Source organism: Pipistrellus kuhlii, unplaced genomic scaffold, assembly GCF_014108245.1.
Source record: "Pipistrellus kuhlii isolate mPipKuh1 unplaced genomic scaffold, mPipKuh1.p scaffold_m20_p_9, whole genome shotgun sequence".
Lineage (NCBI taxonomy): Eukaryota > Metazoa > Chordata > Mammalia > Chiroptera > Vespertilionidae > Pipistrellus > Pipistrellus kuhlii.
This window is the reverse complement of record NW_023425595.1, coordinates 21,218,606-21,245,894: the sequence shown is the minus strand read 5'-3', so window position 1 is coordinate 21,245,894 and position 27,289 is coordinate 21,218,606. Positions and strand designations below refer to the sequence as shown.

The window sequence follows — 27,289 nt, the reverse complement described above, 5'->3', positions numbered from 1 at the left end:
TTACCCTCTACTCTCGCAAGAGAAATTCAAACATTATTTCAGCACTCCATCCTGAAGTTACATAGCTTAATAATAATAATTTTTAAAAATTCCTGCAAATGAATGTTTGGATATAGGTGTGTGGTAAGTGCACCAACATGTGTGTTCCTCAAAGTCAGGTTGGTCACTCCCAAAGTCCAATAAAGACACTTGACTGCTTTAAGCTGGCAAAACCCTAAAAAACAGGAGGTGCTTCCCAGGAGGGATCTTTCCCATGGGGGCCTGGAGAGCTTAGCCGGGTGGTAGTGGGATCTCCAAAAAGCCAAGGCCCGAAAATCCGTCCCAGGCCGCCTGAAGGAAACGAAACAACTCTCCGATAACCTTGATTGCACACTTTCCAAGATCTTAAGTCTTCACACGGACAGCAGGAGGATGTACCTGCAGGCACCCAACACCCAAGCAACCAGCTCCCACCAAGAGGATACCAAGCGTCTGCCAATGCGCCTGCGCCGGCCGGCGAGGGCGGGGCCTGCGTGCTGACGTACGCGGAGCGTGCTTGCGTGCGTCGGGCGGGGAATAACCGTAGCGGGGCTTCGCACCTCAACTGCCGTGGGTGCTGTTCTCTGGGGTCCCTATTTCAAAAACCCTTAAAGGCTGTGTGTGATGCCTCCGGGCTGTCTGTATTGAGTTGACCAGAGCAGAGCGTTTGTGAGTATCTGGCCCTGGAGCGAAAATGGTGGCCGGGGCAGGGAGAGCTCAGCCCCTATGGTGCCTCAGCCCCTACGGCCTCCCCACGCCCGTGACCTGGATATTCTTTTTTTTTTTTTGCTTCCCCTTAACCCTGGCTCCCCCTTTGGTGCAAACTCAAGCGGTAGTTTCTTAGTTCAGTGTGATTAAGGACTTCGCTAGCCATGAGCGTTATTCAGGGAGTTCGATCCCACTGAAACTGCGTTATCGCTCTCAGGTTCTCAGAATGTCAACGGTCAAGGAGCAGCTGATTAAGAACCTGGTTGTGGAAGATAAAACTTCCAATCAGAAGATCACCGTGGTTGGGGTTGGTGCGGTAGGCATGGCTTGTGCAGTCTGTATCTTATTGAAGGTAAGTAAGCGATACGCCTGTTCTGGGGCTGAAGATCAAGCCCTTTCAGGTCTTGTCAGTAGACGAGTTCAGGTTTGCAGGGCTAATCAATTGACAGCACCTGTTGTAGTCTTTCTGCGCCTTCAGCCTTAGGGGTGGTCGTTTCAAACTGTGGTTACAATCTTTGGATTATCTCAAGTATTATCTTTTTCTTGTTTCATCCTGCCAACATCTGTCTAAACAATTCCCTATATCAAATCCCTTCCATTGAAATGCTTAGAATGGTTTCTGTTTTCCTGTTTCAGACCCAGACCCATCTATAGATCGATATAAAAATAGATCCTTAAACTCTTTTTTTTAAAAAAATATTTTATTGATTTTTCACAGAGAGGAAGAGAGAGGGACAGAGAGTCAGAAACATCGATGAGAATCATCAATCAGCTGCCTCTTGCATCCCCCCACTGGGGATGCGCCCGCAACCAAGGTACATGCCCTTGACCGGAATCGAACCCGGGACCTTTCAGTCCACAGGCCGACGCTCTAGCCACTGAGCCAAACCAGTCCTGGCAACTTTTAGTTTTTAAAAAATCGGCTAGCCCTGGCTGGTGTGGCTCAATGGATAGAGCTTGGCCTGTGTACTCGGTTCCGGTCAAGGGTACATGCCTGGGTTGTGGGCTCGATCCCCAGTGGGGGGCGTGCAGAAGGCAGCCGGTCCATGATTTCTCTCTCATCATTGATGTTTCTATCTCTCTTTCCCTCTCCCTTCCTCTCTGAAGTCAATAAAAATATATTTTAAAAAAATCAGCTAGCCAAAAGTTACATTCTTCTGGATGAAACTCCTTATTCTCCTCTTATTCCTGATATATGATACATAATTTAGTAAATTTTAGAATTTCCAGTCAGATAACATGGTTCCTGATTTGAGAAAAAAACCATTAATAAATAGGACTTGTATGTATCCTTTTTCATTATTGCTCATCTTTGGAATCTGGCCACTGGAATCTAAGTGAATACACTCCTTCTATATAGTTTTACTAGAGGCCTGATACATAAAATTCATGCACTGGGGGTAGGGGTGTCCCTCAGCCCAGCCTGCACCCTCTTCAATCTGGGACATCTCTCTTACAATCTAGGACTGCTGACTCCCAACTGCTCACCTGCCTGCCTTCCTGATTGCCCCTAACCACTTCTGCCTGCCAGCCTGATCACCCTCTAACCACTCCCCTGCCAGGCTGTTTTCCCCTGCCTGCCAGCCTAATCACTCCCTAACCACTCCCCTGAAGGCCTGGTCACCCCTAACTGCTCTCCCCTGCAGGCCTGATCCCCCCTCCCCCCCCCCTCCCAACTGCTCTACCCTGCAGCCTGGTCCCTCCCAACTGCCTTCCTCTGCTGGCCTGATCACCCACAACTGCCCTCCCTTGCAGACCCAGTCCCTCCCAACTTCCCTCCCCTGCTGGCCATCTTGTGTCCACATGGGGGCAGCCATCTTGTTACAGTGATAGTCAATTTGCATATTACTCTTTTATTAGATAGCATAGAGGCCTGGGTGCATGGGTGGGGCCAGCTGGTTTGCCCTGAAGGGTGTCCCAGATTAGGGTGGGGGTTCCCTTGGGGTGTGGGGCAGCCTGAGCGAGGGGCCTGTGGTGGTTTGCAGGCTGGCCACACCCCCAGGGACCCAAGCAGAGACCCTGGATCTGGGATTTATCTTCTACAATTGAAACTTTGTAGTCTGAGTGGAGGTCTCAGCCAGCCAGGGTGTGCAGAAAGCTTGGCTTCCTCCATTGTAGGGGAAACCCAAGCCTCCCTCCTGCTCGCTCAGTAGCCACAGCCATCTTGGTTGGGATCAATTTGCATACTCACTCTTGATTGGCTGGTGGGCATAGTTGTGGACGTGGCTTGTGGGTGTAGCAGCGTGCTGGTTAATTTGCATGTTTAAAAATATATATATATTTTATTGATTTTTCACAGAGAGGAAGAGAGAGGATAGAGAGTTAGAAACATCAATGAGAGAGAATCATCGATCAGCTGCCTCTTGCACACCCCCCACTAGGGATGTGCCCACAACCAAGGTACATGCCCTTGCCCAGAATCGAACCTGGGACCTTTCAGTCCGCAGGCCGACGCTCTATCCACTGAGCCAAACTGGTCCCGGCTGCATTTTTCTTTTATTAGCTAGGATATTCTGTTGAATCTGATGAAAACCCAATTCAAATTAGAGTAAGCATATAAAAAGGCTATATATTGTCCATATAACTAGAAAATCTAAGAGCAGAACTAGCTTCAGGTACTACTAGATCCTAGAATTTATACATATTGAGACACAGTATTTATATATCTTGGTTTATATTTCCTCTGTTGGCTTAATTCTCAGGCAGAGTCTTTCTATGTAGTGGTAAAGATGACTATAGTTTATTCTTAAGAGTCTTATGTCATTCTTAGAGCTATGATTCCAAAGAAAAATGACACTTAATTTTCCATCTTCCCTTTTCAAACCTTATAGACATTATGCCCATTTGTTATACCTGGGCCATATGCCCATTTGTGAATTAATTTCTGTGACCAGAAGGAAGAATGGAACAATTGGTTTAGTCTGGTTATATGCTCATCTACTGTTAGGTTGGAGGGCTGATATTAATTGTACTGTACGGACCTACATGAAAAGGGTTCCTATAGGTGGCTACTTTTCTATTTGGCCATAACAGTGCATACTAAAAACAACTTCAGCCAATTTAGAAATAAGGCATATGGGCTAAATATAGTAAATCCTTGGAAAGAATTTAATAATTTTTTCACTGGCTTTATTTTTTAAATTGATTTTTAGATAGAAAGAGGAAGGGAGAGAGGAATGGAGGAGGAGAAGGAAGGAAGAAAGGGAAGAGAGAGAGAGAGACAGAGGCAGAGACAGAGATAGAGACAGAGATATCTGTCCCACTTATTTATGCATTTACCAGACCTCCTGGTGCACAAAATTCATGCACAGGTAGGGTTGCTAGGCCTGGCTGGCAGTCAGGGCTGATCAGGCCCTTTGGCTGCCAGCCAGGGCCTTCCTTCATTTTGTGCCACTTCCTGGGTCAGTGCATGTCATAGTGAGCGATAGAACTCCCAGTCTCCTGGTCAAACTCAGGAGGGGACACTTTGCATATTAACCTTATATATATATAAACTAGAGGCCTGGTGCATGGATTTGTGCACTGGTGGGGGGGCATGGCTGCAGGGATCAGCCCGCTATGGGAATGTTGCTCATGCCTGTCGGCCACATGGCGCTCCCACTGTAAGAGCACATTGACCACAAGGGGGCAGCTCCTGCATTGAGTGTCTGCCCCCTGGTGGTCAGTGTGCATCATAGCAACTGGTCAACTGGTCATTGTGGTCCTTTGGCCATTCGGTTGCTAGGCTCTTACATATATAGATTGGTTGTTTCTTGTATGTGCCTTGACCGTGTCATCTTACTGCAACCTTGGTGTATCTGGACATGCTCCAACCAACTGAGTTAGCCAACCAGGGCAACTTTTCATTGGTTTTAAACTGTTATCTGAAGTGAAAGAAACCCAATTCTAACAAAATTAACATGTATATAAAGGCAAAACAATGAATTTTTATTACATTCTGTTGTTTACCTTGATTCTGGCCCATTCTGGGCATATTAAAAAAAACTATCATTTTTATATAATTTTTCTATTAAAAAAATAATTCTCCTTTGAGTATAAAATAGCCACACACAACTTTTTCTCATTCTTCTAAACTAGAAACATTTTCCAGAATACCTTATTTATAACTTTAATATATTTTAGGATATGGCTGATGAACTCGCCCTTGTTGACATCGCAGAGGACAAGTTGAAGGGAGAAATGATGGATCTTCAGCATGGCAGTCTTTTCTTTGCTACTTCAAAGATTGTTGGTGGAAAAGGTTAATTTTAGTGTTTTTTACAATATTTATTGATTTGAGAGAGAGGGAAGAAAGAGAGTGTGGGAGGGGCATTGATTTGTTGTTCACTTATTTATTCATTCGTTGGTTGATTCTTATATGTACCTTGACCAAGAATCGAACCTATAACCTTTTGGTGTACGGGATCATGCTCCAATCAATGAGCTACCCAGCCAGGGCTCTACTAAATTTTTATGGTTTTCCTTCACTTTTATTTTTCCTTATACTTAAAAGGACAATTTAAAAAATATTTTTATTGATTTTAGTGAAGAAGGGAGAGGAAGAGAGAGAGAAATATCTATTGGTTGCCTCTCACACATGCCCTGACCAGGGACTGAACCTGAAACCTAGGCATGTGCCCTGACCAGGAATTAAACTGACAGTCTCCTAGAACAACCTTGTTTTTCTAAGACATTCAAATTAATATTCATAGAAACAATTATTTCAAAATATTAATTTTGAAATGTAAAGAGAGTTTAAGTATAACAAACATTAGAGCATCCCAGTGAAACATTACCAATTTAGTTGATACATTATGTAATATCTATTCAAATTTCATTCAGAAATTGAGGTCCAAGACTAGCCTAGACAAGGTGCTTTTTTTTAAAACACATTTTAAAAATACTTATTTTGATACAGTCTATCATAAAAATCTGTTCCAGATGCATCTGTGTAGTAAGAACTGGTGCCATCTAACTCGTGAGTGTCTGAATGATATTCCATTTTTTTGTCCCAGCTGGAGCCCAAACCTTCCATGTTGTTCCTGTCTATTGATTGCCTCCAAATCCATATGACCATATCCTCAGAGTAAACTTAAAATAGTTGATTTAGGCATTCTAGGATCTGCACCCCTTTTAATTCCCAAGTAAATCATGGGTTGAATAAAGATGCAATGGATGGCAAACTGGACACACTTTAAGAGCTGCTGCATCCTCTGCTTGACCTCTGTGCTCAGCTTCACCGTGGTAGCAGCCTGGGCTGTGCAGTCAACTAGATACTCTTTAACAGAAGATGGTGAGAGTTTACTTTACCGGATATCAAGGCTTATTCTAAATGTAAACCTACACTAATTGAATGCACACACACACAAAAGATTGTTATATAACACTCATGTTGTCAATAAACATATCATCGGGAAATTTATGGTAATGATTATTTTCATAGAAAGAAAATTGAACCATTATTTGATAATACAAGAATTAATTCCAGCTTGGTTAAAAATCAAAATGTGAAAGGCAATACTTGAAAGCTTCTGTTTAGAAGATAATATGTTATCTTTATGACCTCAGGATAGGGCAAAATCTTGTAAAGACAAAGACACAGCTCAAACAATAAAGGAAAGAGTACAGAATTTGTGTTTATAAAAAGACACTGTAAAAGAGTGAAGAAACAAGCCATAAACTGAGAGAAGATATTTGCAACATAACTGACTTAAGGAATAGTATTCAGAATAAAATACTTTTATAACCCACTTGGTATGGCTCAATGGTTGAGCATCCACCTATGAACCAGGAGGCCACGATTTGATTCCCAGTCAGGGCATATGCCTGGGTTGCAGATTCAGTCCTCAGTGTGGGGCATGCAGGAGGCAGCTGATCAATGGTTCTCTCTCATCATTTTTTTCTCTCTCTCATCATTGATATTTTATCTCTCACTTCCTTTCCTTTCATCTCTGAAATCATTAATATATATATATATATATGTGTGTGTGTGTGTGTGTGTGTGTGTGTGTGTTTAAAAGTACTTGTATAATAAATGGAAAATATACAGATCTCAGTAGAAAAATGGGAAAAGACAAACATTTCACAAAAGAAGAAACTCTAATAGTCTATAAATATATGAAAAGACAATTTTATTAGTAACGAAAGCAAGGGAAATAAAAGCATAACAATATACCATTACACACCCATTAGATTGGCAGAAGTATGATAAAACTAAATGTCAGCATATGAACAATAGGTGCTCTCATACTTGACATGTAGGAGTATATTATAGTAAAACCACTTTTTTAAAAAGTTTGCTATTACCTGGTGAAATTGAACATGAACATATCCCACAACCCAGAAATTGCACTCCTAGATAAATTCCCAAGAGAAACTATACATGTGGGCTAGGATACATGAACAAGATTGTATAGTGGTGTAATTTGTAATAGTTCCAAATTGGAAACAATTCAATGAATATTAATACTAAGTTGTACATAATATGCAATGTGATATTACAGAACTGTGAAAGTGAATGAACTACAAGGACATGCATTAACATGGATGAATATCAGAAGCACAATAGTTAGCTAAAATAATCTGATTCCAAAACATAAAACTTAATATGTTGTTTAAATAGCCCTCGGTGGTGGCCTAGCTGGTTTGGTTCAGTGGATAGCACATTGACCTGTGGACTGATGGGTCCTGAGTTCAATTCCAGTCTAGGGCATATTCCCAGGTTGCAGGCTAATCCCCAGTAAGGGGTGCACAGGAGGCAATCGTTCAATGATTCTCTCTCATCATTGATATTTCTCTCTCTCACTCTCCCTGTATTAAACTAATGCAAATATATTTTAACAAATAGGCATTGGTGGTAAACCTTTTTAAAAAGTAATATTGTGATTTTCACCACTTAGGAATGGTAACTTCTGAATATGAAGGATGTAGGTGCAACCCTGGAAGCATACAGGGACTTCTGAGATATTGGTGGTGTTCTGTTAAGTTGTATGATTTTTACAGTGTTGTTAATTTTAATGTTTTAAAAATTGATCATGCATTTCTTAAACACTCTTCTATATGAATGATATAGTTCACAATAGAGCATTTTGAAAATACATTTGGCAAGTTCTAGTGAGGAAGAACAAGGGGACATCATTGATTATCCACATATGTTTTAAATTTTCTGATATGTACAATAGTTAACACAGACATCAAGTGCCTGGAACATAGAAGGTGCTAAGATCTTTATGGAAGAAAGGGAGGAATATGAGATCAGAACTTGTTATTATGATCTTATGAATCATTTTAGGGTTTAAATACAACATACCATGGGAAGAAAACCTAAGGCACTATATATAAAGACTATTTTAGAATTATAGGCAGTAAGTGCTATAAAAATTCAGTGAAGTAAGAGAGTAGTATTTATGAATGAGGTCATTAGGGGATGCCTAGCAGAGGAGTTGGTATTTAAAGAAGTACTTGATTAAAAATATAATAATAATAATTGCTAACATCTATTGAACATTTAATATGTACGAGATTCTGTTCTGAGTATTTTCTGTATATAGATTCACTGAATCATCTAAAGAAAGAACTACAATATTAATCACTCAGTCTTGCAGGTGAGGAACTGAGAGAGAAATAGGCAAAAACTTGTCCAGAGTCACATAGCTAAGAAGTGGCAAAGTCAAAATAAAGGCGGTTGGATCTCAATAGTCTTTGCTCCAGACCATTATGATTTGCTGTCTCTTAGAGGATTGAGTTATATTTAAAAAGGGAAATAAGTAATAAGTATGGAGATGATAGCATTAATAAATCATGGCATCTGGAAAGTGACAAAAATAATACATGAAGTTAGTAAAATATCTTGGGCAGATTATGAAGACTTGATATTTTACTTTGTTATGCACTTTGACTTTGTTAGACACAGTATTTCAAATAATCAATTTGAATTGTGGAGAGATGACTGAAGAAGATGGAAGGCTTTTATGTCTGTATCCTCAAAAAGTTGAGGTGGGATGACCTCACTCATTTATGGATAATAAAGAACACTATAAACTGATGAACCAAAAGATAGATATAGAGACAGTAAAGCAACAAGCAGACTGTCAAATTACAGCGGGGAGGGTAGGGAGATCTGGGGTAGATAAGAGATTAACCGAAGGACTTGTATACATGCATATAAGTACAACCAATGGACACAAAACTCTGGGGAGGTAGGGTATGTATGGGAGGGGGAGGAATGGTAAGATATGTACACAGATAATAATTTAATTTAATTTAAAAAAAGTTGAGGTGGTGAGAAGGGAGGAAGAGAGGGGATGGTGAGAAGAGAGACAGACAGATTACTTTGGATTTCTCTGGTTAGGTAAGTTTATGGAAGGTCAATGTCAAGCAAGGTCTTTGAGCAAGAATGAGTAGATTGCCGAAACCGGTTATCTAATTAAATTTTTTGACATTCATATGATAAATAACTTCAAGGTATATAATATTTTTTAAAAAAATTTCATTATAGAATATGAGCATCATATCATATTATCATTAGGGATTTTATAGGTGAAACAATTTTATAGCTGATCATTAGATTTAGAAAGTAGTTTATTTTTTTTGTGTGGATCAAATCCTGTCCATTTTAATTAGAAATAAATACATTCCTACTCTTAGAATCCTGAAACAGATTTATACATTTTCAGAGTTTTAAGGTTCTGAGATAAATATATATATATAGAGAGAGATAGATAGATAGATAGATAGATAGATAGATGAGTTTCTAAGAAGCCAGAGAGTTGATTTGCATTGCCTCAGGCCTTAATAACAAATGAGAATGTCGGCTTAAAAAGATAGTATGATCTATTTTTTAAATCTTTTTTTTAATATATTTTATTGATTTTTTACAGAGAGGAAGAAAGAGAGAGAGAGAGCCAGAAACGTCGATGAGAGAGAAACATCAACCAGCCGCCTCTTGCACACCCTGCACCGGGGATGTGCCCGCAACCAACGTACATGCCCTTGACCGGAATTGAACCTGGGACCTTTCAGTCTGCAGACCGACGCTCTACCACTGAGCCAAACCGGCTTTGGCTTTTAATCTTTTAAAAAATATATATTTTATTGATTTTTTACAGAGAGGAACAGAGAGGAATAGAGAGCCAGAAACATCGATAAGAGAGAAACATCATCAGCTGCCTCCTGCACCCCCCCCACAGGGAATGTGCCCGCAACCAAGGTACATGCCCTTCACCGTAATCGAACTCGGGACCTTTGAGTCCACAGGCCGATGCTTTACCCACTGAGCAAAACTGTCTTGGCTGATCTTTTTTTTTTTTTTTTTTTTTTTTTTTTTTTTTTTTTTTTTAAAGCTGTTTGAAACTTTTAAGTTATAGTGACAAGACTTCCTTCAGTTTATTCAAAGTAATATTACTACATGGAAAGTCTGTTCATTTCCAAATGCTAGACATGAGGATATATAAATGCTTTAATACCAAGATCATACAATAGTCTTTTAAAGAATTAAGGCACAATGATTATGGCAGTCATGATCCAAATAATTGTCTTTTGTTTCCCTTTTAGATGATCGTGTATCTGCAAATTCCAAATTAATTATTGTCACAGCAGGTGTACGGCAAAAGGAAGGAGAAAGTCGTCTTTCCCTGGTTCAACGTAATGTGGACATCATGAAATCAGTTATTCCTTCCCTGGTCAAGTATAGTCCTGACTGTAAGATACTTATTGTCTCAAATCCAGGTAAGTCTTTTTTCATTAACTGCATAAAGATGGCCTTTCCAGACCATTCCTTTTTTCTTTTTTCTTTTTTTTTCCCCCTAGCGCAAGGGGAAGTTTACTTAGCATGCAAAGCAAAAGTACACTTAGAGAAGATTAGAGCAGAATGCCAGAGAGCTGCCTTGGCCTTTTAGAAAGTCACAGAGGCAGAAGAAGTGAGCCAGCTGGGCTGTGTGAACTCAGGAATCAAGTTACAGAGGCAAAAGAAGGGGTTTGAAGGGGGTTAGCCCAGGATGAGCCCCTTATTTGCAAGTCTTGTAGGAACCCTAACAGAAAGAAAACAAAGATACAAGCCTGAAGAATGAAGGCATGGACAGGTTCTGGAGAAAGAGCATGTACTGGGTCCTTTATCTTAAGAGTTTGTTTATTTTATTATTATTATTATTATTATTATTATTACTACTACTACTACTACTACTACTACTACTACTAGAGGCTCGGTGCACAGACTCTGCTGCCACTCATATAACATATACATTTTAATCCATTTTGAGTTTATTCTTATGGATGGTGTAAGAAGGTTGTCTAATTTCATTTTACTGCACACATCTGTCCAATTTTTCTAACACCATTTATTGAATAGACTGTCTTTATCCCATTGTATGTTTTTGCCTCCTTTATCAAGTCTTAATTTACTATAAAGGTGTGGATTATTTTTGGGTAACGCAAAAATTAGAGACAAAAAAGAATATTACATAATGACAGAAGGTTAATAGATACAGAAAAAGCATTTAACAAAAATCAACACCCACTCATTATTTTACAAATGAATCTCTCAGTAAACTATGCATAGAGGAAAATTATTCTGAAAAAAGATATTTATGAAAAATATAGCTATCATCATACTCAATGGAGAAAGACTGAAAGGTTTCTCCCTAATGACACCTAGGTAAGACAAAGATGTCATTTCATCACTTCCATTTAACATCATGCTGGAAGTTCTGGCTAGAGTCACTGAACAAAGATTTATCAAAAACTTTGTGTGTTTTTTAAAATATATTTTATTGATTTTTTACAGAGAGGAAGAGAGAGGGATAGAGAGCCAGAAACATCAATGAGAGAGAATCATTGATAAGCTGCCTCCCGCACATCTCCCCCCCCCCCCCCCCCCCCCGCCCCAATGGGGATGTGCCCGCAACCAAGGTACATGCCCTTGACTGGAATCGAACCTGGGACCCTTCAGTTTGCATGCCGATGCTCTAACCACTGAGCCAAACTGGTTTTGGCAAAAAAATCCCACAACTTTATTTGTTTATTTAAATATATTTTTATTGATTTCAGAGAGGAAAGGAGAGGAAGAGAGAGAAAATCAATAATGAGAGAGAGTCATTGATTGGCTGCCTCCTGCATGCCCCATACTGGGAAGAGAGCCTGCAACTTGGGCATGCACCCTTGACCGGAATCTGGGACCCTTTAGTCCACAGGCTGATGCTCTACCACTGAGCCAGACCATCTAGGGCTCAGACATAAACTTTAAATCAACTATTATAAATATGTTTAAAGAGCTAAAGCAAACCAAGCCGAAAGAACTAAATATGTCTCACCACATATTGAATAGTAATAAACAGAAGTTTAAAAAAGAAACTAAATAGTTTTGAATTGAAAGTTGAATGAAAATTTAATAGAAGGGTTTAACATCAGATTGAAAAGGAAGGAGGAGTTAGTAGACTTGAGGATAAGTTAGTTCAATGTTAGGACTTTCTAAGTTTCTACTGATGCTTTTTTCCCCCTTTGGTGCAAACTTCTTTATTTTGTTTCATGCCTCATAATTTTTGTTAAAAACTGAACATTAAAAAAATTATAGTATGCCCTATCTGGTTTGGCTCAGTGGATAGAGTGTTGGCCTGCAGATGGAAGGGTCCCAGATTCCATTCTGGTCAAGGGTATGTGCCTTGGTTGCGGGCGCATCCCCAGTGGAGAGTGTGCAGGGGGCATTTGAACGATGTTTCTCTCTCATCGATGTTTCTAACTCTCTATCCCTCTCTTTTCCTCTCTGTAAAAAGTCAATAAAATATATATTTTAAAAAAAAATTATAGTATGAAAACTGTATAAATCAAATTCTTCTCTTCTAGGGATTTTGTTGTTGTTGTTGATGCTTGTTGCAGTTGTCTTTTGTTTATTTCATGATTTCTGTGAACTCATTCTGCAAGTCTGTATTCTTTGTTGTGCCTGGCCGAAGACATCTTTCATCTGTTTGTTTAGTGATCAGCTAATGATTGAATGGAACTTTAAAAAAATGTGGAACCAAAACGTATCTCCCAGTCTTTGATGTAGGCCTCTGTATGCATGTTGGAGCATGCCTTCAACACTCGGCCAGTTTACAACTGTGCCCTTCACTTCCTGCTTGTGCAGAGCCTCAAAGTCATACAGAGCTTAAGCTTAGGATCTTCTCATGTTTTTCCCGAGCATGCATGCACTGGCACACTGCCCTGGGTATGCATGTGACTTTTGTCTAGGTAGGAAATGTTGGTAGCTTAGATGAGGCTATGGTGATAGAGAGGAAAAAAACTAGGCAGCCTTGACATAGAATTAACCGACTATAAAATACACAGATAGGCACATACATTATCTTAAAAGAATTAAAAAATTCTAATAGTGAATAATTTAACCTGTTAAAACCTACGTGAGAGATTATCAGTATTTTCTTGTTGAATTGCTTTGCTTCAAATTTTGTAATAAATTTATATTTGACTAAGACAATTGATCTGTCTATTCAGAAAAGCAAGTTGTAAAAGGATGTTATTATAAATCTTTTTGTAACAATACATTTTTCTTCCTAGTGGATATTTTGACATATGTGGTCTGGAAGCTAAGTGGCTTACCTGCCACTCGTATAATTGGAAGTGGTTGTAATCTAGACTCTGCCCGTTTCCGTTACCTGATTGGAGACAAGTTGGGTGTCCATCCCACTAGCTGCCACGGTTGGATTATTGGAGAACATGGTGATTCTAGTGGTAAGTATAAACCCATTTTCATTATGTAATCACACTTATCTATAATGATGCCTATTTAAAGTATTTTTTGTGATATTAATATAGCTGTGTAACTTTTGTTTTATTGGTATTTCCCTGGTTTACACTATCTTTTTTTATTTTTTTATTTTCAGTCTTTTGCATCATTGATTTAGTTACCACTCATTACATTGTGCATAGAGCATATAACTATTTTAAAAGTCAATGAAGGTTTCTCTTAGCTGGAGCACTTTCATTTATCCTTATTTTTTTTAAACATTACAAAGGTACAATTCATATACCATAAAATTCACCCATTTAAAATGTATAATTCACTGGTTTTCACTGAGATATGCAGTCATTACCACAGCCTAATTATAGAACATTTTCATTACCCCAGAAAGAAACTTTTACTTCTGAACTCACTCCCACCCTAGCTCCATGCAACCACTAATTTATTTTCTGACTATATAGCTTTGCTTATTCCAGACTTTTCATCTAAATAAATTTATATAATTTGTGACTTAAACTGTTACTTAGGCCATACCAACTTTTTTCTTTTCTGAACTTAAAACATTTAAGCTCTGCAGCACAATTAGAACTTTATTCTTCTTACAGTGTTCTCTAATTGTATCATATCTTTGAATCTTTTTTCCAGAGTGGCAGTAAACCCATTAAGAATAGGGACCAGCCGAAACCGGTTTGGCTCAATGGATAGAGCATCGGCTTGGGGACTGAAAGGTCCCGGGTTCGATTCCGGTCAAGGGCATGTGCCTTGATTGCAGGCATATCCCCAGTAGGGGGTGTGCAAGAGGCAGCTGATCGATGACTCTCTCTCATCGATGTTTCTAACTCTCTATCTCTCTCCCTTACTCTCTGTACAAAATCAATAAAATATATATATATTAAAAAAAAAAAAAAAAGAATAGGGACCAATGCCGAAACCAGTTTGGCTCAATGGATAGAGTGTCGGTCTGCGGACTGAGGGGTCCTGGGTTCAATTCTGGTCAGGGCATGTACATTGGTTGCGGGCACATCCCCATTGTGGGGTGTGCAGGAGGCAGCTTATCAATGATTCTCTCTCATTGATGTTTCTGGCTCTCTATCCCTCTCTCTTCCTCTCTGTAAAAAATCAATAAAATAAAGTAAAAAAGAATAGGGACCATTGATTCAGTTATTCATTTGTTTAGTCAAAGCATTTAATGAATCCTCCTTATAGTTGTCTGTTGTTTTTTTTATTACAAATGTCATCCTATATAATAAAAGCCTAATATGCTAAGTGTCCAACTGTTCATTTGATTGTTCAGCCAGTTGTTATGATGCACACTGACCACCAGCAGCAAGCTAACCTACCGGTTGGAGCGTCTACTCCCTGGTGGTCAGTGTGCATCATAACAACTGATTGGGACTGGGGCGAGACAGGTGGACATGCCCTGGAGCCCTCACCAGCCCCAGTTATGCACTGTTGGGTATGCACAGTCCCTCACCAGCCCCTCAGCCAGGCCTGCAGGGATCAGGCTGAAACCGGCTCTCTGACATCCCCCAAGGGACCTGGATTGTGAGAGGATGCGGTATGATAACAAATACTTTTTTTTTATTAAATATATATATTTTTGATTTTACACAGAGAGGAATTGAGAGGGACAGAGAGTTAGAAACATCGATGAGAGAGAATCATCGATCAGCTGCCTCTTGCACACCCCCTACTGGGGATGTGCCCGCAACCAAGGTACATGCCCTTGCTCAGAATCGAACCCCGGACCTTTCAGTCCGCAGGCCGACGCTCTATCCACTGAGCCAAACCGGTCCCGGCAATAACAAATACTTTTGATTTGATTTAGACAAATACTTAATTTGACCTATTGGCTTGTTAACTATACTAATTCAGTTCTTCCTCCTGGAAGTCATTAAAAGTAAATTTTCCTAGTTATGTTTTTATTTCTCACTTTTAATATTTCATTATTTTATTTGAAAACAAAATGTATTTCTTCAAAAATATTTTTATTTACTTTTAAATTGATTTTTAGAGAGACAGGAAGAGAGAGGCAGATAGACATAGAAACATCAATTAGCTGCCTCCTGAATGCCTCCTACTGGGGATCAAGCCTGCAACTGGGGAGTATGCCTTGACTGGAAATTGAACCAGCAACCTCTTGATGCATAGGTCGATGCTCACCACTGAGCCACGCTGGCTGGGCAAACATTTTTTATTTATTGACTTGAGAGAGAGGGATATATTTGTTGAGAAATTTGATTGAGAAATTTGTTGTACCACTTATTTATGCATTCTTTTGTTGATTCTTGTATTTGCCCTGACTGGGAATCAAACCTACAACCTTGGTGTATCAGGATGATGCTCTAACTAACTGTGCTAGTTGGCCACATCAGCTTCACCTCATTCTTTATTGGATATGAGATTCTAGATTGACAGTAGTTCCCCCTTAGCTCTTTGTTACTGTTGAGAAGTATGGTGTTAATTTGTTGCTCTTTTCTTGCTTTGCTTGTAATATTTTATCTTTTTAACCATTCTTTTCTTTGTGGATTTTGTACTTGTGCTCTGCTTTAAAATGCCTCATATGCCACATAGTTATAAGTAAATTCTACTACTTATTTTTCTAACACATAATTTTATTTTTTACATTTCCCTTTTTGGCCATTTAAAACCTATTTTTATTATATGGTATAAGGTAGTAATCTAAGTTTATAAAAAATTACTAAAACAACAGAAGCAGTACTAAGAAGAAGAGTTCATTCTGAGATACATTTCTTTTTAGTGCCCTTATGGAGTGGAGTGAATGTTGCTGGTGTTCCTCTGAAGACTCTTAACCCTAACTTAGGAACTGATTCAGACAAGGACAAATGGAAAAATATCCATAAACAAGTTGTTGAGAGGTAAAGTACTCACTAAGTTTCTTAATGTATTAATAACAGTAAGAACAAATGTCACAGAAAAAAATATAGTTGATCTTTGAGTTTTGTGTGGTAAATGATTATAATCTTATGAAAATCCTTGAATTCAGACTTATATTTCTCATAGCTTTATTTGGGGGCATTTTCACAAAGCACTCATATGTGTTTTAGGATAATTTAGCAAGTAATTATGAGCACTTTGGAACCAGCTTTTCTAAGTTTGAAACCTGACTTCACCATTTATTAAGTAGAGTGATATTGTGAAGTTATTTAAAATTTCAGAAGCTCAGTTTCCAAGTTTTTAAAATGGGAATAATAATAGAACTTGCTTTAGAGGGCTGTTATGCAGAGTAAATGAAAAATGCTTATCATATTGTAAAATGCTTACAATAGCACTTAGAACTTGTGTTCATCAAATGATGAAAAAACAACACGAAGCTGATGCAGATAATCAGAAATTAATTGGGTATATTTATAAATGAAGTGTCTGACTCTGGAAGTCAGCTTTAACAGCACATCTGATTCTTCTTTTTGCTTTAGCCAAGTCACATATTAGTAAAAGTTATACAACCTAAAAATTACTTCTGGGTATTCTAAAGTGTAATGTTTATTTAGGATGCCAATTCTACAGAAATGTATAATAATTAGGGAAGAGACTAAAAAGGAACAAAATATAGCAAAAGTGATTATGGGAAAGTTTTTATTTCTTAAATGCCTTTTAGTTTAAAAAAATAAATTATTTTCTGATCATAAAATCATGTGATCACCTTAATTTGTACAGAGTTTCAATTGAGAAGATGACAAAGTTCTGTATATGATGGTGGTAATAGTTATACAACAGTGTTTATATACTTAATACCATTGAACTGAATACTCAAAGTGGTTAAAATGACAATTTTACCATAATTTAAAAAAGGAAACAAAGTACATGGCTATAAATAGTGTATTGAAGTTCAAACTGTCAAGTTAGCAAAGCATAATAAGCTTTATCCTAGCATTAAGTTCATCAAGTTTGGTGAAAGCACACTGGACAAAAAAACAGTATAGAGTATTAGCATTTTTAAGAAGGTTATTACAGGTGCTCAGGTGTAGCTTCCAGGCCAATCACTATGTTGGGCACACACAGTTGCAAGGGAAAAGGGCAGATTACCCCACATAGGAAAGATGCTGTCTTTGTTATCCAACACTTTTTGTTAATGATGAAAATGAGACTTCTATACATTCTTGCAAGAGCAGGTGTCAGTCCAGTTATACAGGCACCAACACTTTTTTTTAATTATAGTTGACATTCAGTAGTTTTTAATACAGTTATTGCCACATAGCCCTCAGGATCTGTATATTTGCCCTCAGGATCTGTATATTTGCTCTCTAGTCCTGGTGCAATGCACAAATCAAGGGTTACGTAATATACAATGCTGATAACCTCGCTCTGTTATGTTTACTATCCAAAATTTTAACTAATTTATTTTTTTTTCAAATTGTGATTGTGATAGGTTACACATAACATAGAATTTACCATCTTTAATCATTTTAAATTTACTCAGTGGTATTAAAATCATATTGTTGTGTAACCATTACCACCATCCATTTCATATTTCTTTCATCTTGTAAACTAAGACAATCCTATTCCTCCCTCTCTCCCCAGGCTCTGTCAACCAACATTCTTGACTTAAAAAAAAAATTAAGTCTCATATAAGTGGAATCATACAGTATTTGTCTTTTTGTGACTGGCTTATTTCACTTAGCTGATTCATTCTTCTGTCTGCTCAAATCTGCCTTTGAATCTCTAGTGGATTTTTCATTTCAGTTACAGTCATGCACTGCTTAGTGATGAGAATACATACTGAGAAATGCATTGTTAGGTGGTAATTGTGAAAACATCATAGAGTACTTAAGATATAACTTAAATGAAGCCCTGTCCAGTTAACTAAGAGCTTAAATTGGTTGAAATTAACCACAACTTACTGTACAAACCTTATCCTGAAGTTTCAAGCATTCAAAAAACTTAAGAGTTCCAATAGAGTTATATGAGACAGATTCTGGCAGTGTAATTATTGCCTAGGTAGAGAGAGAGAATCTTAGTGCTTCCTATTTTGCCATTATCCCAGAATCCTCCAGTGCTTAACTAATTTTTAAACCTAAAAAATTGTGTCTTTTTGCAAAAGCAAACTCAAGATCCTCTTCCCAGATACTCCTGCCTTTTCTGAAAGGTCCATACTTTGCTGTTAACCTTTTACTCATGATATCTCTCCATGACTTAGGTGATTATCTTTGTATCACATATTCCTCAGAGTTTGTTTGACTAACATGTCTTTAATATTTTATACATAGAAAATGAAAGGCTAATATACCTATAACCATCAGGATCTATTAAGATCAAAAGGTAATTAGAATCTCTCAAGGTGTTTTGGTAATTTTTTTAAAATATATTTCTTTATTGATTTCAGAGAGGAAGGGAGAAGAAGAGAGATATAGAAACATCAATGATGAGAGAGAATCATTGATTGGCTGCCTCCTGCACGACCCCCACTGGGGATTGACCCCGCAACCCAGGCATGTGCCCTTGGCCAGAATCGAACCTGGGACCTTTGAGTCGGCAGGCTGACACTCTATCCACTGAGCCAAGTTGGCTAGGGCTGTTTTGGTAATTCTTTACTAATTGAACTACTTTACTTTCCCCTTTTATTTACTACTAGAGGCCTGGTGCATGACATTCGTACACTGGTAGGGGGTCCCTCAGTCTGGCCCCTGCCCTGTCACTGTCCAGGACCCCTAGGGGGATGTCCACCCTCTTGCTTCTGGCTGAGTGGTGCTCTTTCCCCTTCACCCCACCCCTCTCTCTCCCCGTGGGAGAGCACTGACCACTAAGGGGCAGCTCCTGTGTTGAACATCTGACTCCCAGAGGACAGTGCGCATCATAGCGACTGGTCTTTCCATCGTTCGATCAATTTGCATATTACCCTTTTATTATATATGGGGTCACTCGTACTTTATTAAAGATATTGGTAGACACATTCAATTGTGTGTTCAGTCTCTCTAAAGCAAATTTATTCATTTATTTCTTCTTCTGGCCAAACTGTTTCCATAGAGATTGCATCAATCGGAAGTTTTTGGTCAATTTCCTAAAATATATTTTCACTTTGATCATTATTATTGTTATATTTATTTTCTTAAATTTCCTTAAAGGAATCTACAAACGCTTTGTTAATAAATTAGGTGACAAAATGTGTTAATATTAGTATCATTTTCAATCCTTCTCAACAAAAATGTCCCTTACCTATAGACCATATGTTTTCAGTTACCAGGACCCTTAGATGCCATTTCCCAGAAATGCAGAAATCTGATCTGGAGGCACAATCATAATACAGCCAACTAAGGAACATGTTTTAGCTAATACTGATTTCTAAGTGTCAGGCAGCAGTCCACCTGTTGCTTATAGGGATGACACAGTGTTAGTCTTTTGTCTGCCCAACCCCTAATAATCAGATCACAGGGAATGTTAGTTCCTTTCATCTCATGGCACACATTACTACCATTCTGTGGTACACCAAAAATGAAAAAATATTTTTTGCCGATTTGGCAAAAAATAGGTATAATTTTGAGTCATTCACACTGGACAGCTATGGTTGTGTTGGCTGTTGTCATTTTTTTTTTAAATTTGACAATCTAAGGAAAAAGTGATCAGCATCCCTAACAAAATAATTAGGGTATTTTTATTTTTTTATTTTTTTTATTTTTAAAGCATTTTCTTTTTTTTCAAAATATATTTTATTGATTTTTCACAGAGAAGAAGAGAGAGGGATAAAGAGAAACATTGATGAGAGAGAAACATCGATCAGCTAGCTGCCTCTTGCACACCCCCTTCTGGGGATATGCCCGCAACCAAGGTACATGCCCTTGACTGGAATCGAACCTGGAACCTTTCAGTCCGCAGGCCAATGCTCTATCCACTGAGCCAAACTGGTTTCAGCTCTCACACCATTTTTTGTTGTTAATCCTACCTGGAGGATATTTTACCATTGATATTTAGACGAGATCAGGCGCTTTCAGGGTGGTATGGCCGTAGACTTACCATTGATTTTTAGAGAGAATGGAAAAGAGGAGCAAGAGACAGAGAAACCTTGATGTGAGAGAGAGACATGGATTAGTTGCCTCCTGCATGGACCCTGACCAGGACTGGGAATCAAGCCTGCAACTGAGGTACATGCCCTTGACTGGGAATGGAATACATGACCCTTTAGTCTGAGGGCTGCTGCTCTAACCACTGAGCAAAGCTTACTAGGGCTCTCAAGCAATTTTGTTAATTCCCAAGATGATAAATCTGTCATCCAGATTCCACTGATAAGATTTGTCTTGAGTTATCAATTCAGAGGTTTCAATTTGTATACCATCAATTAATTACTTTCTAGGCATAATCTTCCTCCTTTTCCTTTTACTTACCCCACAGAGCCTTGGTCTGAAAGCTAATTCTAATTTGACACTAGTCTGCATGAATTCTAATAGTACCCCTGGTTCAGGATTGACAGTCAAATCCTAGCACACCACGATGAGTACAGTCCAACTGTTATGTGCTGAGGTGGTCCATTTACACATCAGTCTTATATTTTGCAACCAAGTATGTTTTGTTTAGTCCTGGTGCCTTGAAATTATGTGTAGGTGGTTGTCAGATAACCTGATAGAATAACAATGCTGTACATCCTGTTTCCTATCTGGATCCTTTTTTTAAAACTAAATAAACTCAGTGCTATGTTTTTTTTTGTTTTGTTTTGTTTTTGCCATTCAGCATTTTTATTTTTTATTATTTTTTTATTTTTTTAAAATCAGTCTTTATTGTTCATATTGTTACAAAGGTTCCTCATTTCTTCCCCCCTCCACCAGGTTCCCACCCCACCCTCCGCCCCCTCCCCATCCCCCATTGTCCTCATCCATAGGTGCAGTTTATGTTCAGTCTCTTCCTCCCTCCCTTTCCCCGATAGTAAATCCCTTTTCAGATAGTAAATCAGTTACTTAGCATTTTCTCATATCAATAATACCACCACATGCCCAATGATACATTTCACACAAAAGACATTTCCAAATAGGTCAACCAGCCTCATCCAGGCCCCACCCAAGGCACTCACAGATCAACACCCCAGCACTATACTAACTCAACACATCCAGATCTAAGCCTTCATCACTTGATTCAGCAGACCCTCAAGTTCCCACAAAAGTTTCCAGCCATGTCTGAGAGGCAGCCGTGGGGTAGGGGCAGGCGAGGAGCGAGCTGTTCCGGGTCTGGCTGCTCCGGGTCTGGCCTCTGTTGCTCTGGCTCGTTCCAAAACCAGCTGCTCCGGGTCTGGTCACCGCTGCTCCCGACCTAGTTGCTCTGGACCTGGCAGCTGCTGCTCCTGGCCTGGCCGCACCCGACCCGGCTGCTCCGGGCCTGGCCGCTCCCAGCCTGGCAGACACTGCTCCGGGCCTGGCCGCTCCCAGCCTGGCAGCCGCTGCTCCGGGCCTGGCCGCACCCGACCTCAGTGCTATGTTAAAACCTCCTTTCCTTTGAGTCAATACAAACCTGAGACCACTGTTGGTGGCAGTACAAAAATAGCCTATAAAATAAAGAAATAATATGCAAATTGACCATCACTCCAGCACACAAGATGGCCACCCCATGTGGTCAAAGATGGCCACCCCCATGTGGACACAAAATGTCCACCACAAGATGACCAGCATGGGAGGGCAGTTGGGAAGGGACCAAGCCTGCAAGGGAGGGCAGTTGGGGGCAATCAGGCCTGCAGGGGAGGACAATTGAGGGGGACCCAGGCCTTCAGAGGAGGACATTTAGGGGGGAACAGGCCTGTAGGGAAGGGCAGTTGGGAGGGCAAGGCCTGCAGCTGAGGGAAGTTGGGAGAGGACCACGCCTGCAGGGGAGGGCAGTTGGGGGTGGATCAGGCTGGCAGAGGAGTGTTTAGGGAATAATCAGGCAGGCAGGTGAGCGGTTGGGAGTCAGCAGTCCTGGATTGTGAGAGAGATTGTGCCTAAATGGGCAGTCAGACATCCCTTGAAGGGTCCCAGATTGGAGAGGGTGCAGGCTTGGCTGAGGGACACACACACACACACACACACACCCATGCACGAATTTCATACACCAGGCCTCTAGTAATACATATATATTGTAGACAACCAGAAAACTCAGGCGCCCTAACCAGTTTGGCTCAGTGGATAGAGTGTTGGCCTGTGGACTGAAAAGTCCCAGGTTCGATACTGGTCAGGGTCATGTTCTTTGGCTGCGGGCACATTCCCAGCAGGAGGTGTGCAGGAGGCAGCTGATGTTTCTGGCTCTCTATCCCTCTCTGAAAAAATTAATAAAATACATTAAAAAAAAAGAATACTCAGAAAAGCATAAAGAAAATAATAGCAGCCCAGCCAGCATGGTTCACTGGAGAACATTGAGTTCTATTCTTAGCACATTCACAGGTTATAGGCTTGGTCCCTAGTGTTGGTCACGGGTTATAGGCTTGCAGGAGGCAGCTAATCAATGATTCTCTCTCATCATTGATGTTTCTATCTCTTTCTCCTTCTCCTTTTCTTTCTGAATTTAATGAAATATATATATATATATATATTTTTTTTTAAAAGAAAAGAATAGCACCTATTCTTTTAGTTAGCCTGTCACTAAAAAATAATCACTATTAATAACTTGGTGGATTGACACAGTTTTAAAGTTTCTATAAAAATGTTCTATAAAATTATGTTCTGGCTGGTGTGTTCAGTGGCTAGAGCATCGGCCTGTGAACTGAAGGATCATGGGTTTGATTCCTGGTCAAGGGAACATACCTGGATTTTGGGTTTATTTCCAGCCATGATCAGGGCACATGGGAGGCAACCAATTGATGTGTTTCTCTCACATCGATGTTTCTTCCAGTCTCGCTCAATGGAAAAAAAAAAAATCCTCCGGTGAGGTTTAACAACAAAATAAAAGCATTGTGTATTTTACAAGTTTGAGATGAGAAATTACATAGTGTTTAGGACTGTGTTATTTTCTTTAGAAAATGTATCTTGGCCCAGCCAGATGGCTCAGGGGTTGAGCGTCAACCTATGAACAAGGATGTCATAGTTTGATTCCCTGTCAGGGCATAAACCCAGGTTGCAGGCTTGATCCCCAGTGTGGAGCATGCAGGAGGCAGTTGATCAATGATTCTGTCTCATCATTGGTATTTCTCTCTCTCTCTCTCTCTCCCTCTCCCTTCCTCTCTGAAATAAATAAAAATAAAGAAAATGTATCATGAACTGGTTTAATGATATATTCTTAGGAAAAATATGTGCACATGGCTTAAATTGTACACATTGCACCCAAGTAACAATTTTAAGTGGCTAGCAAGATGTACATGCTAACTTTCAAGGTGAACAGGTTCTATGTTTGGATATTTAAGCAATAATATAAAATACACAATATAGGGAGATAAGAGATCAACTGAAGGACTTGTATACATGCATATAAGTACAACCAATGGACACAAAACTCTGGGGAGGGAGGGTATGTATGTGAGGGGGGGGCAATGTTAAAATATGTACACAGATAATAATTTAATTTAAAAAATAGAGTGAGTACAGCCAAAAAAATAATAATAAAACACACAATATAACATAGAGATGATATATTGTAGAATTGTATACCTAAAACCTATGTAATTTTTTTAAACCAGTGTCAACCCAATAAATTCAATAAAAAAAGTTAAAAAGAAGCAATAATACAAAAAGTTGAAAAGTAATTTTCATCTTGAATGGCATATATGCTTCAATATTCTGCCTTTATGATAAAAGGAGAGTGAATTATTAAAGTGATTATGAAGTCTATGAGAGTAGTAGAGAAACTTGTATTACTTATAACTGATTTCTAGAAAAATTAATGGAGTGGCATTGATTTGTAAGTTGCTTCAGAATGGATGTTTGAAATATATTCTTTTTCTCTAAGTTGACTTCTCATTCATTTGATTTTCTTACTTTCTACAACTGTAGTGCCTATGAGATTATTAAGCTGAAGGGGTACACCTCTTGGGCTATTGGCCTATCTGTGACAAATCTGGTAGAATCAATTTTGAAAAACCTTAGGAGAGTGCATCCAGTTTCGACTATGGTTAAGGTAGGCTTAAATTGATCTTTATTATCATTAATGTTTGTTGAGTCCTTACTGTGTGCCAGGCATATACAAGGTGTTGAGGATATAACGGTGAACAAAAAAGACAGAGACCCTGCCCTCATAGAAGTTAATAAAAAATGGATTTAATAAAACAATTACCAAAGAACATATCTAATAATAAATTATACTATGTGCTATGATGAAAAACTAAAAAGTGCTAAGTGTACACAAGAAGAGAATTTAACTACTCTGGGGAGGGGCATAGTTGATGGTTAGGGAAGTCTTCCCAAAGAAGTAAAATGACCTAATCCAAGTAATGAGGAGGAGTGAATTTGGAAGGCTGGATTAATTATACAAGCAGAGGGAACACATGTGCAAGAGGATCTGGAGGTAGATATAAGCAGAGAACACTTGAGGATCTGAAAAAATAGGTCATCTATTGAAATGCAGAGAGAAAGGGAGCAATGGTAAGTGCACGATGAAGGGAAAAGCAAGCAGGGTCAGGCCACCAAAAGGAAGAGGGTAGGCTGTGTCATGGTCAGCACACAGGGCCAGGCGAGGCCCCAGGGGTCTAGGCTTTTGTTTTCAGCCCAATCAGCAGCCCCCAAATGGCATGATGGGATGGGCATGCATTCTACAGTTCTAGTCGGAGAAGCCCCTTCTAGAGAAAAGAGAGGAAGAGAGAAAGAAAGAGAGAAAGAGAGAAAGAGAGAAGAAGAAGAAGAAGTAGAGGGAAACAAATTCACAAATTCCTGGAACACTGACATGGAAGCAGAGGGCTTTCTTTCCCAGCCTTAGTGACCTTCTTTCTGATGCCACCCAATATCTGGAAGCTCATGTAAAAACTTCAAAAATTACAGAGAGGTGACAACAGAATGACCAAGTACAGGGAAAGTTAAGGGAAGGTGAGTGTAACTGGAGCTGGAGCCTGGCTGGGTATGGAATGTGGGCTGACAGTCTGGCGGGGCAGTGGACTTCCATAGCTAGGCACAGACCAGAGTGGAGTGAATATGAGTACAGCCTGGCAAGGGGTCTGCAGAGGAAGATGTGTGGTTGGTCTGATGGAGCTCATGAGGTTGAATATATAATGGCTACCAAAATGAGGAGGTGGCCAGAGAATCCCTCTGGGGGTGACTATAGCAATACGGAACAAGGTGTATATCCTGAGCTCCTGAGGAAAGTCCCAGAAATGGTGAGAGGGAAGCTTGGTGGGCTTTGAGCTATTGTGGGAAACTGGGAGGCACCACTCTAGAATCAAGGGGCTTTGCCTTTACCTGAATTCTAGTTCCTGATAACTTTATAATAAGACCTGGGGGAAGAACAAGACCTTTCCAACACCTCCTGCAACCCTAGACTCAACCCCATGGGTGGGGTAGGAAAGAGTAATGAGTGATGGAGGTCACTTAACCACCCTCTGAGTGATTCTTATTGTGCTCCATAGTCTCTCCAGTATATTCTTATTCTTAAGAAGCTCTCTAGCACAGCTGCTTTTCCATATCAGGTTAACTGAACAATTATCTAATTTTGCCTTTTAGGGCTTATATGGAATAAAAGAAGAAGTCTTTCTCAGTGTCCCTTGTATCTTGGGGCAAAGTGGTATCTCAGATATTGTGAAAATTAACTTGACTTCTGAGGAGGAGGAGCTTTTAAAGAAGAGTGCAGACACACTTTGGAATATTCAAAAAGACCTATCATTTTAAAGCCTTTCAATGTTCCACTGTTTTATAGAACAAAAGATAACAAACTGTATTTTACATTTTGAAAGTATTTTCATCTGATTTGAAAAATATAAGAAAACATTGGAGACCTATAGCATACTCCAGCCTTTCAAGGGTAGAAAAAGGAAGTGATAAATAAATTTATCCTCTTTTATGAATCTCGCATTGCTCTATTCTAGTGATACCCAACTTGTACAAATGTAAGAGTGCCTTCAGGTTTAGTAAAATATATATAACAATCCATTATAATATAGAACTTAACATTTTTTTCACAAAACAAGCACTTTCTCTAGTATTGAAATTTTATCTTATGCTTTCTTCCCTTAGGAAAACAGCATATTCACTTTATATTGCTTCATGTGTCTTTGTCTGATTTTTACTGAGTACTTATTTTTAAGACCATGTGTATCTGAAGGAAAATAGAAATATACCTTTTTGGTGTAAAAAATTTTTAATAACTTCAATCCTGCAAGTATAATACCAATTAATCTAAATTAAAATTGTGGATTGGGTGTCTTGTTGAAATACTACACAGGGCGCTTAGACCATCACATTAGATATGTGAAAATTAAGCATTGTGGAAAATAAATACAAAGAAATTTATCTTGACTTCTGACGAGGGATAGAGAGTTAGAAACATCAATGAGAGAGAAACATCGATCAAGGTACATGCCCTTGACCAGAATCAAACATGGGACCCTTCTGTCTGCAGGCTGATGCTCTATCCCCTGAGCCAAATCAGTTAGGGCATTATTATTTAGTATTTAATTTAATGAGGTGGGGGGGAACCGAATGATTAGGGGAAAATGTTTAAAAAGTCTCGAGGGAGAAATAATGAAAAAAAAAAGTTAAACACTTCCCTAAATATATTAAATTATTTGTTAGATGTGTGTTGTCTATTATGATTCACAAATGAATTAGAAAAAGTTAATTATGTAGAATATGGCAGGAGAAGAGATATGGAAATCTTGGTTTATTTCAAACTAAGAATTAAGTGGGGAATTTTGAATTCTACACTCAGATAATGACTTGTTTTCCCTTCCACTCGTAGAAATGGTTATCAGCACTGCACTGATCAAATTCTTAGGGTTTCATAGCTTATTTAAAAATCCCTGTTGCAGGC

The 27,289-nt window shown here is 39.1% G+C and overlaps 2 protein-coding genes across 6 annotated transcripts; one reads left to right on the top strand and one right to left on the bottom strand.

Moving 5' to 3' along the window:
- Nucleotides 1–16: 16 nt before the first annotated feature.
- On the top strand, nucleotides 17–26,257 carry LOC118712724 (L-lactate dehydrogenase C chain). Of its 5 annotated transcripts, none has more exons than XM_036426757.2 (8): nucleotides 17–687; nucleotides 944–1,078; nucleotides 4,849–4,966; nucleotides 10,300–10,431; nucleotides 13,249–13,422; nucleotides 16,194–16,311; nucleotides 24,328–24,451; nucleotides 25,984–26,257. In XM_036426757.2, exons 2-8 carry the CDS (start codon nucleotides 953–955, stop codon nucleotides 26,146–26,148), a joined length of 957 nt encoding a protein of 318 aa, XP_036282650.1. In that variant the 5' UTR covers nucleotides 17–687; nucleotides 944–952; the 3' UTR covers nucleotides 26,149–26,257. The 5 variants fall into 5 exon arrangements, with proteins under 5 accessions (XP_036282650.1, XP_045433716.1, XP_045433717.1 ...); XM_045577760.1 differs by having other exon boundaries at nucleotides 19–687; nucleotides 10,258–10,431; XM_045577761.1 differs by lacking the exon at nucleotides 25,984–26,257 and having other exon boundaries at nucleotides 21–687; nucleotides 10,258–10,431; nucleotides 24,328–25,052.
- Nucleotides 5,787–6,962, bottom strand: LOC118713007 (mitochondrial import receptor subunit TOM7 homolog). Its single transcript, XM_036427365.1, has 2 exons — nucleotides 6,956–6,962; nucleotides 5,787–5,983 (listed from the first exon to the last, which is right to left on the bottom strand). The coding sequence occupies exons 1-2, from the start codon at nucleotides 6,960–6,962 to the stop codon at nucleotides 5,787–5,789; spliced, it is 204 nt and encodes a 67-aa protein (XP_036283258.1).
- Nucleotides 26,258–27,289: the final 1,032 nt, after the last annotated feature.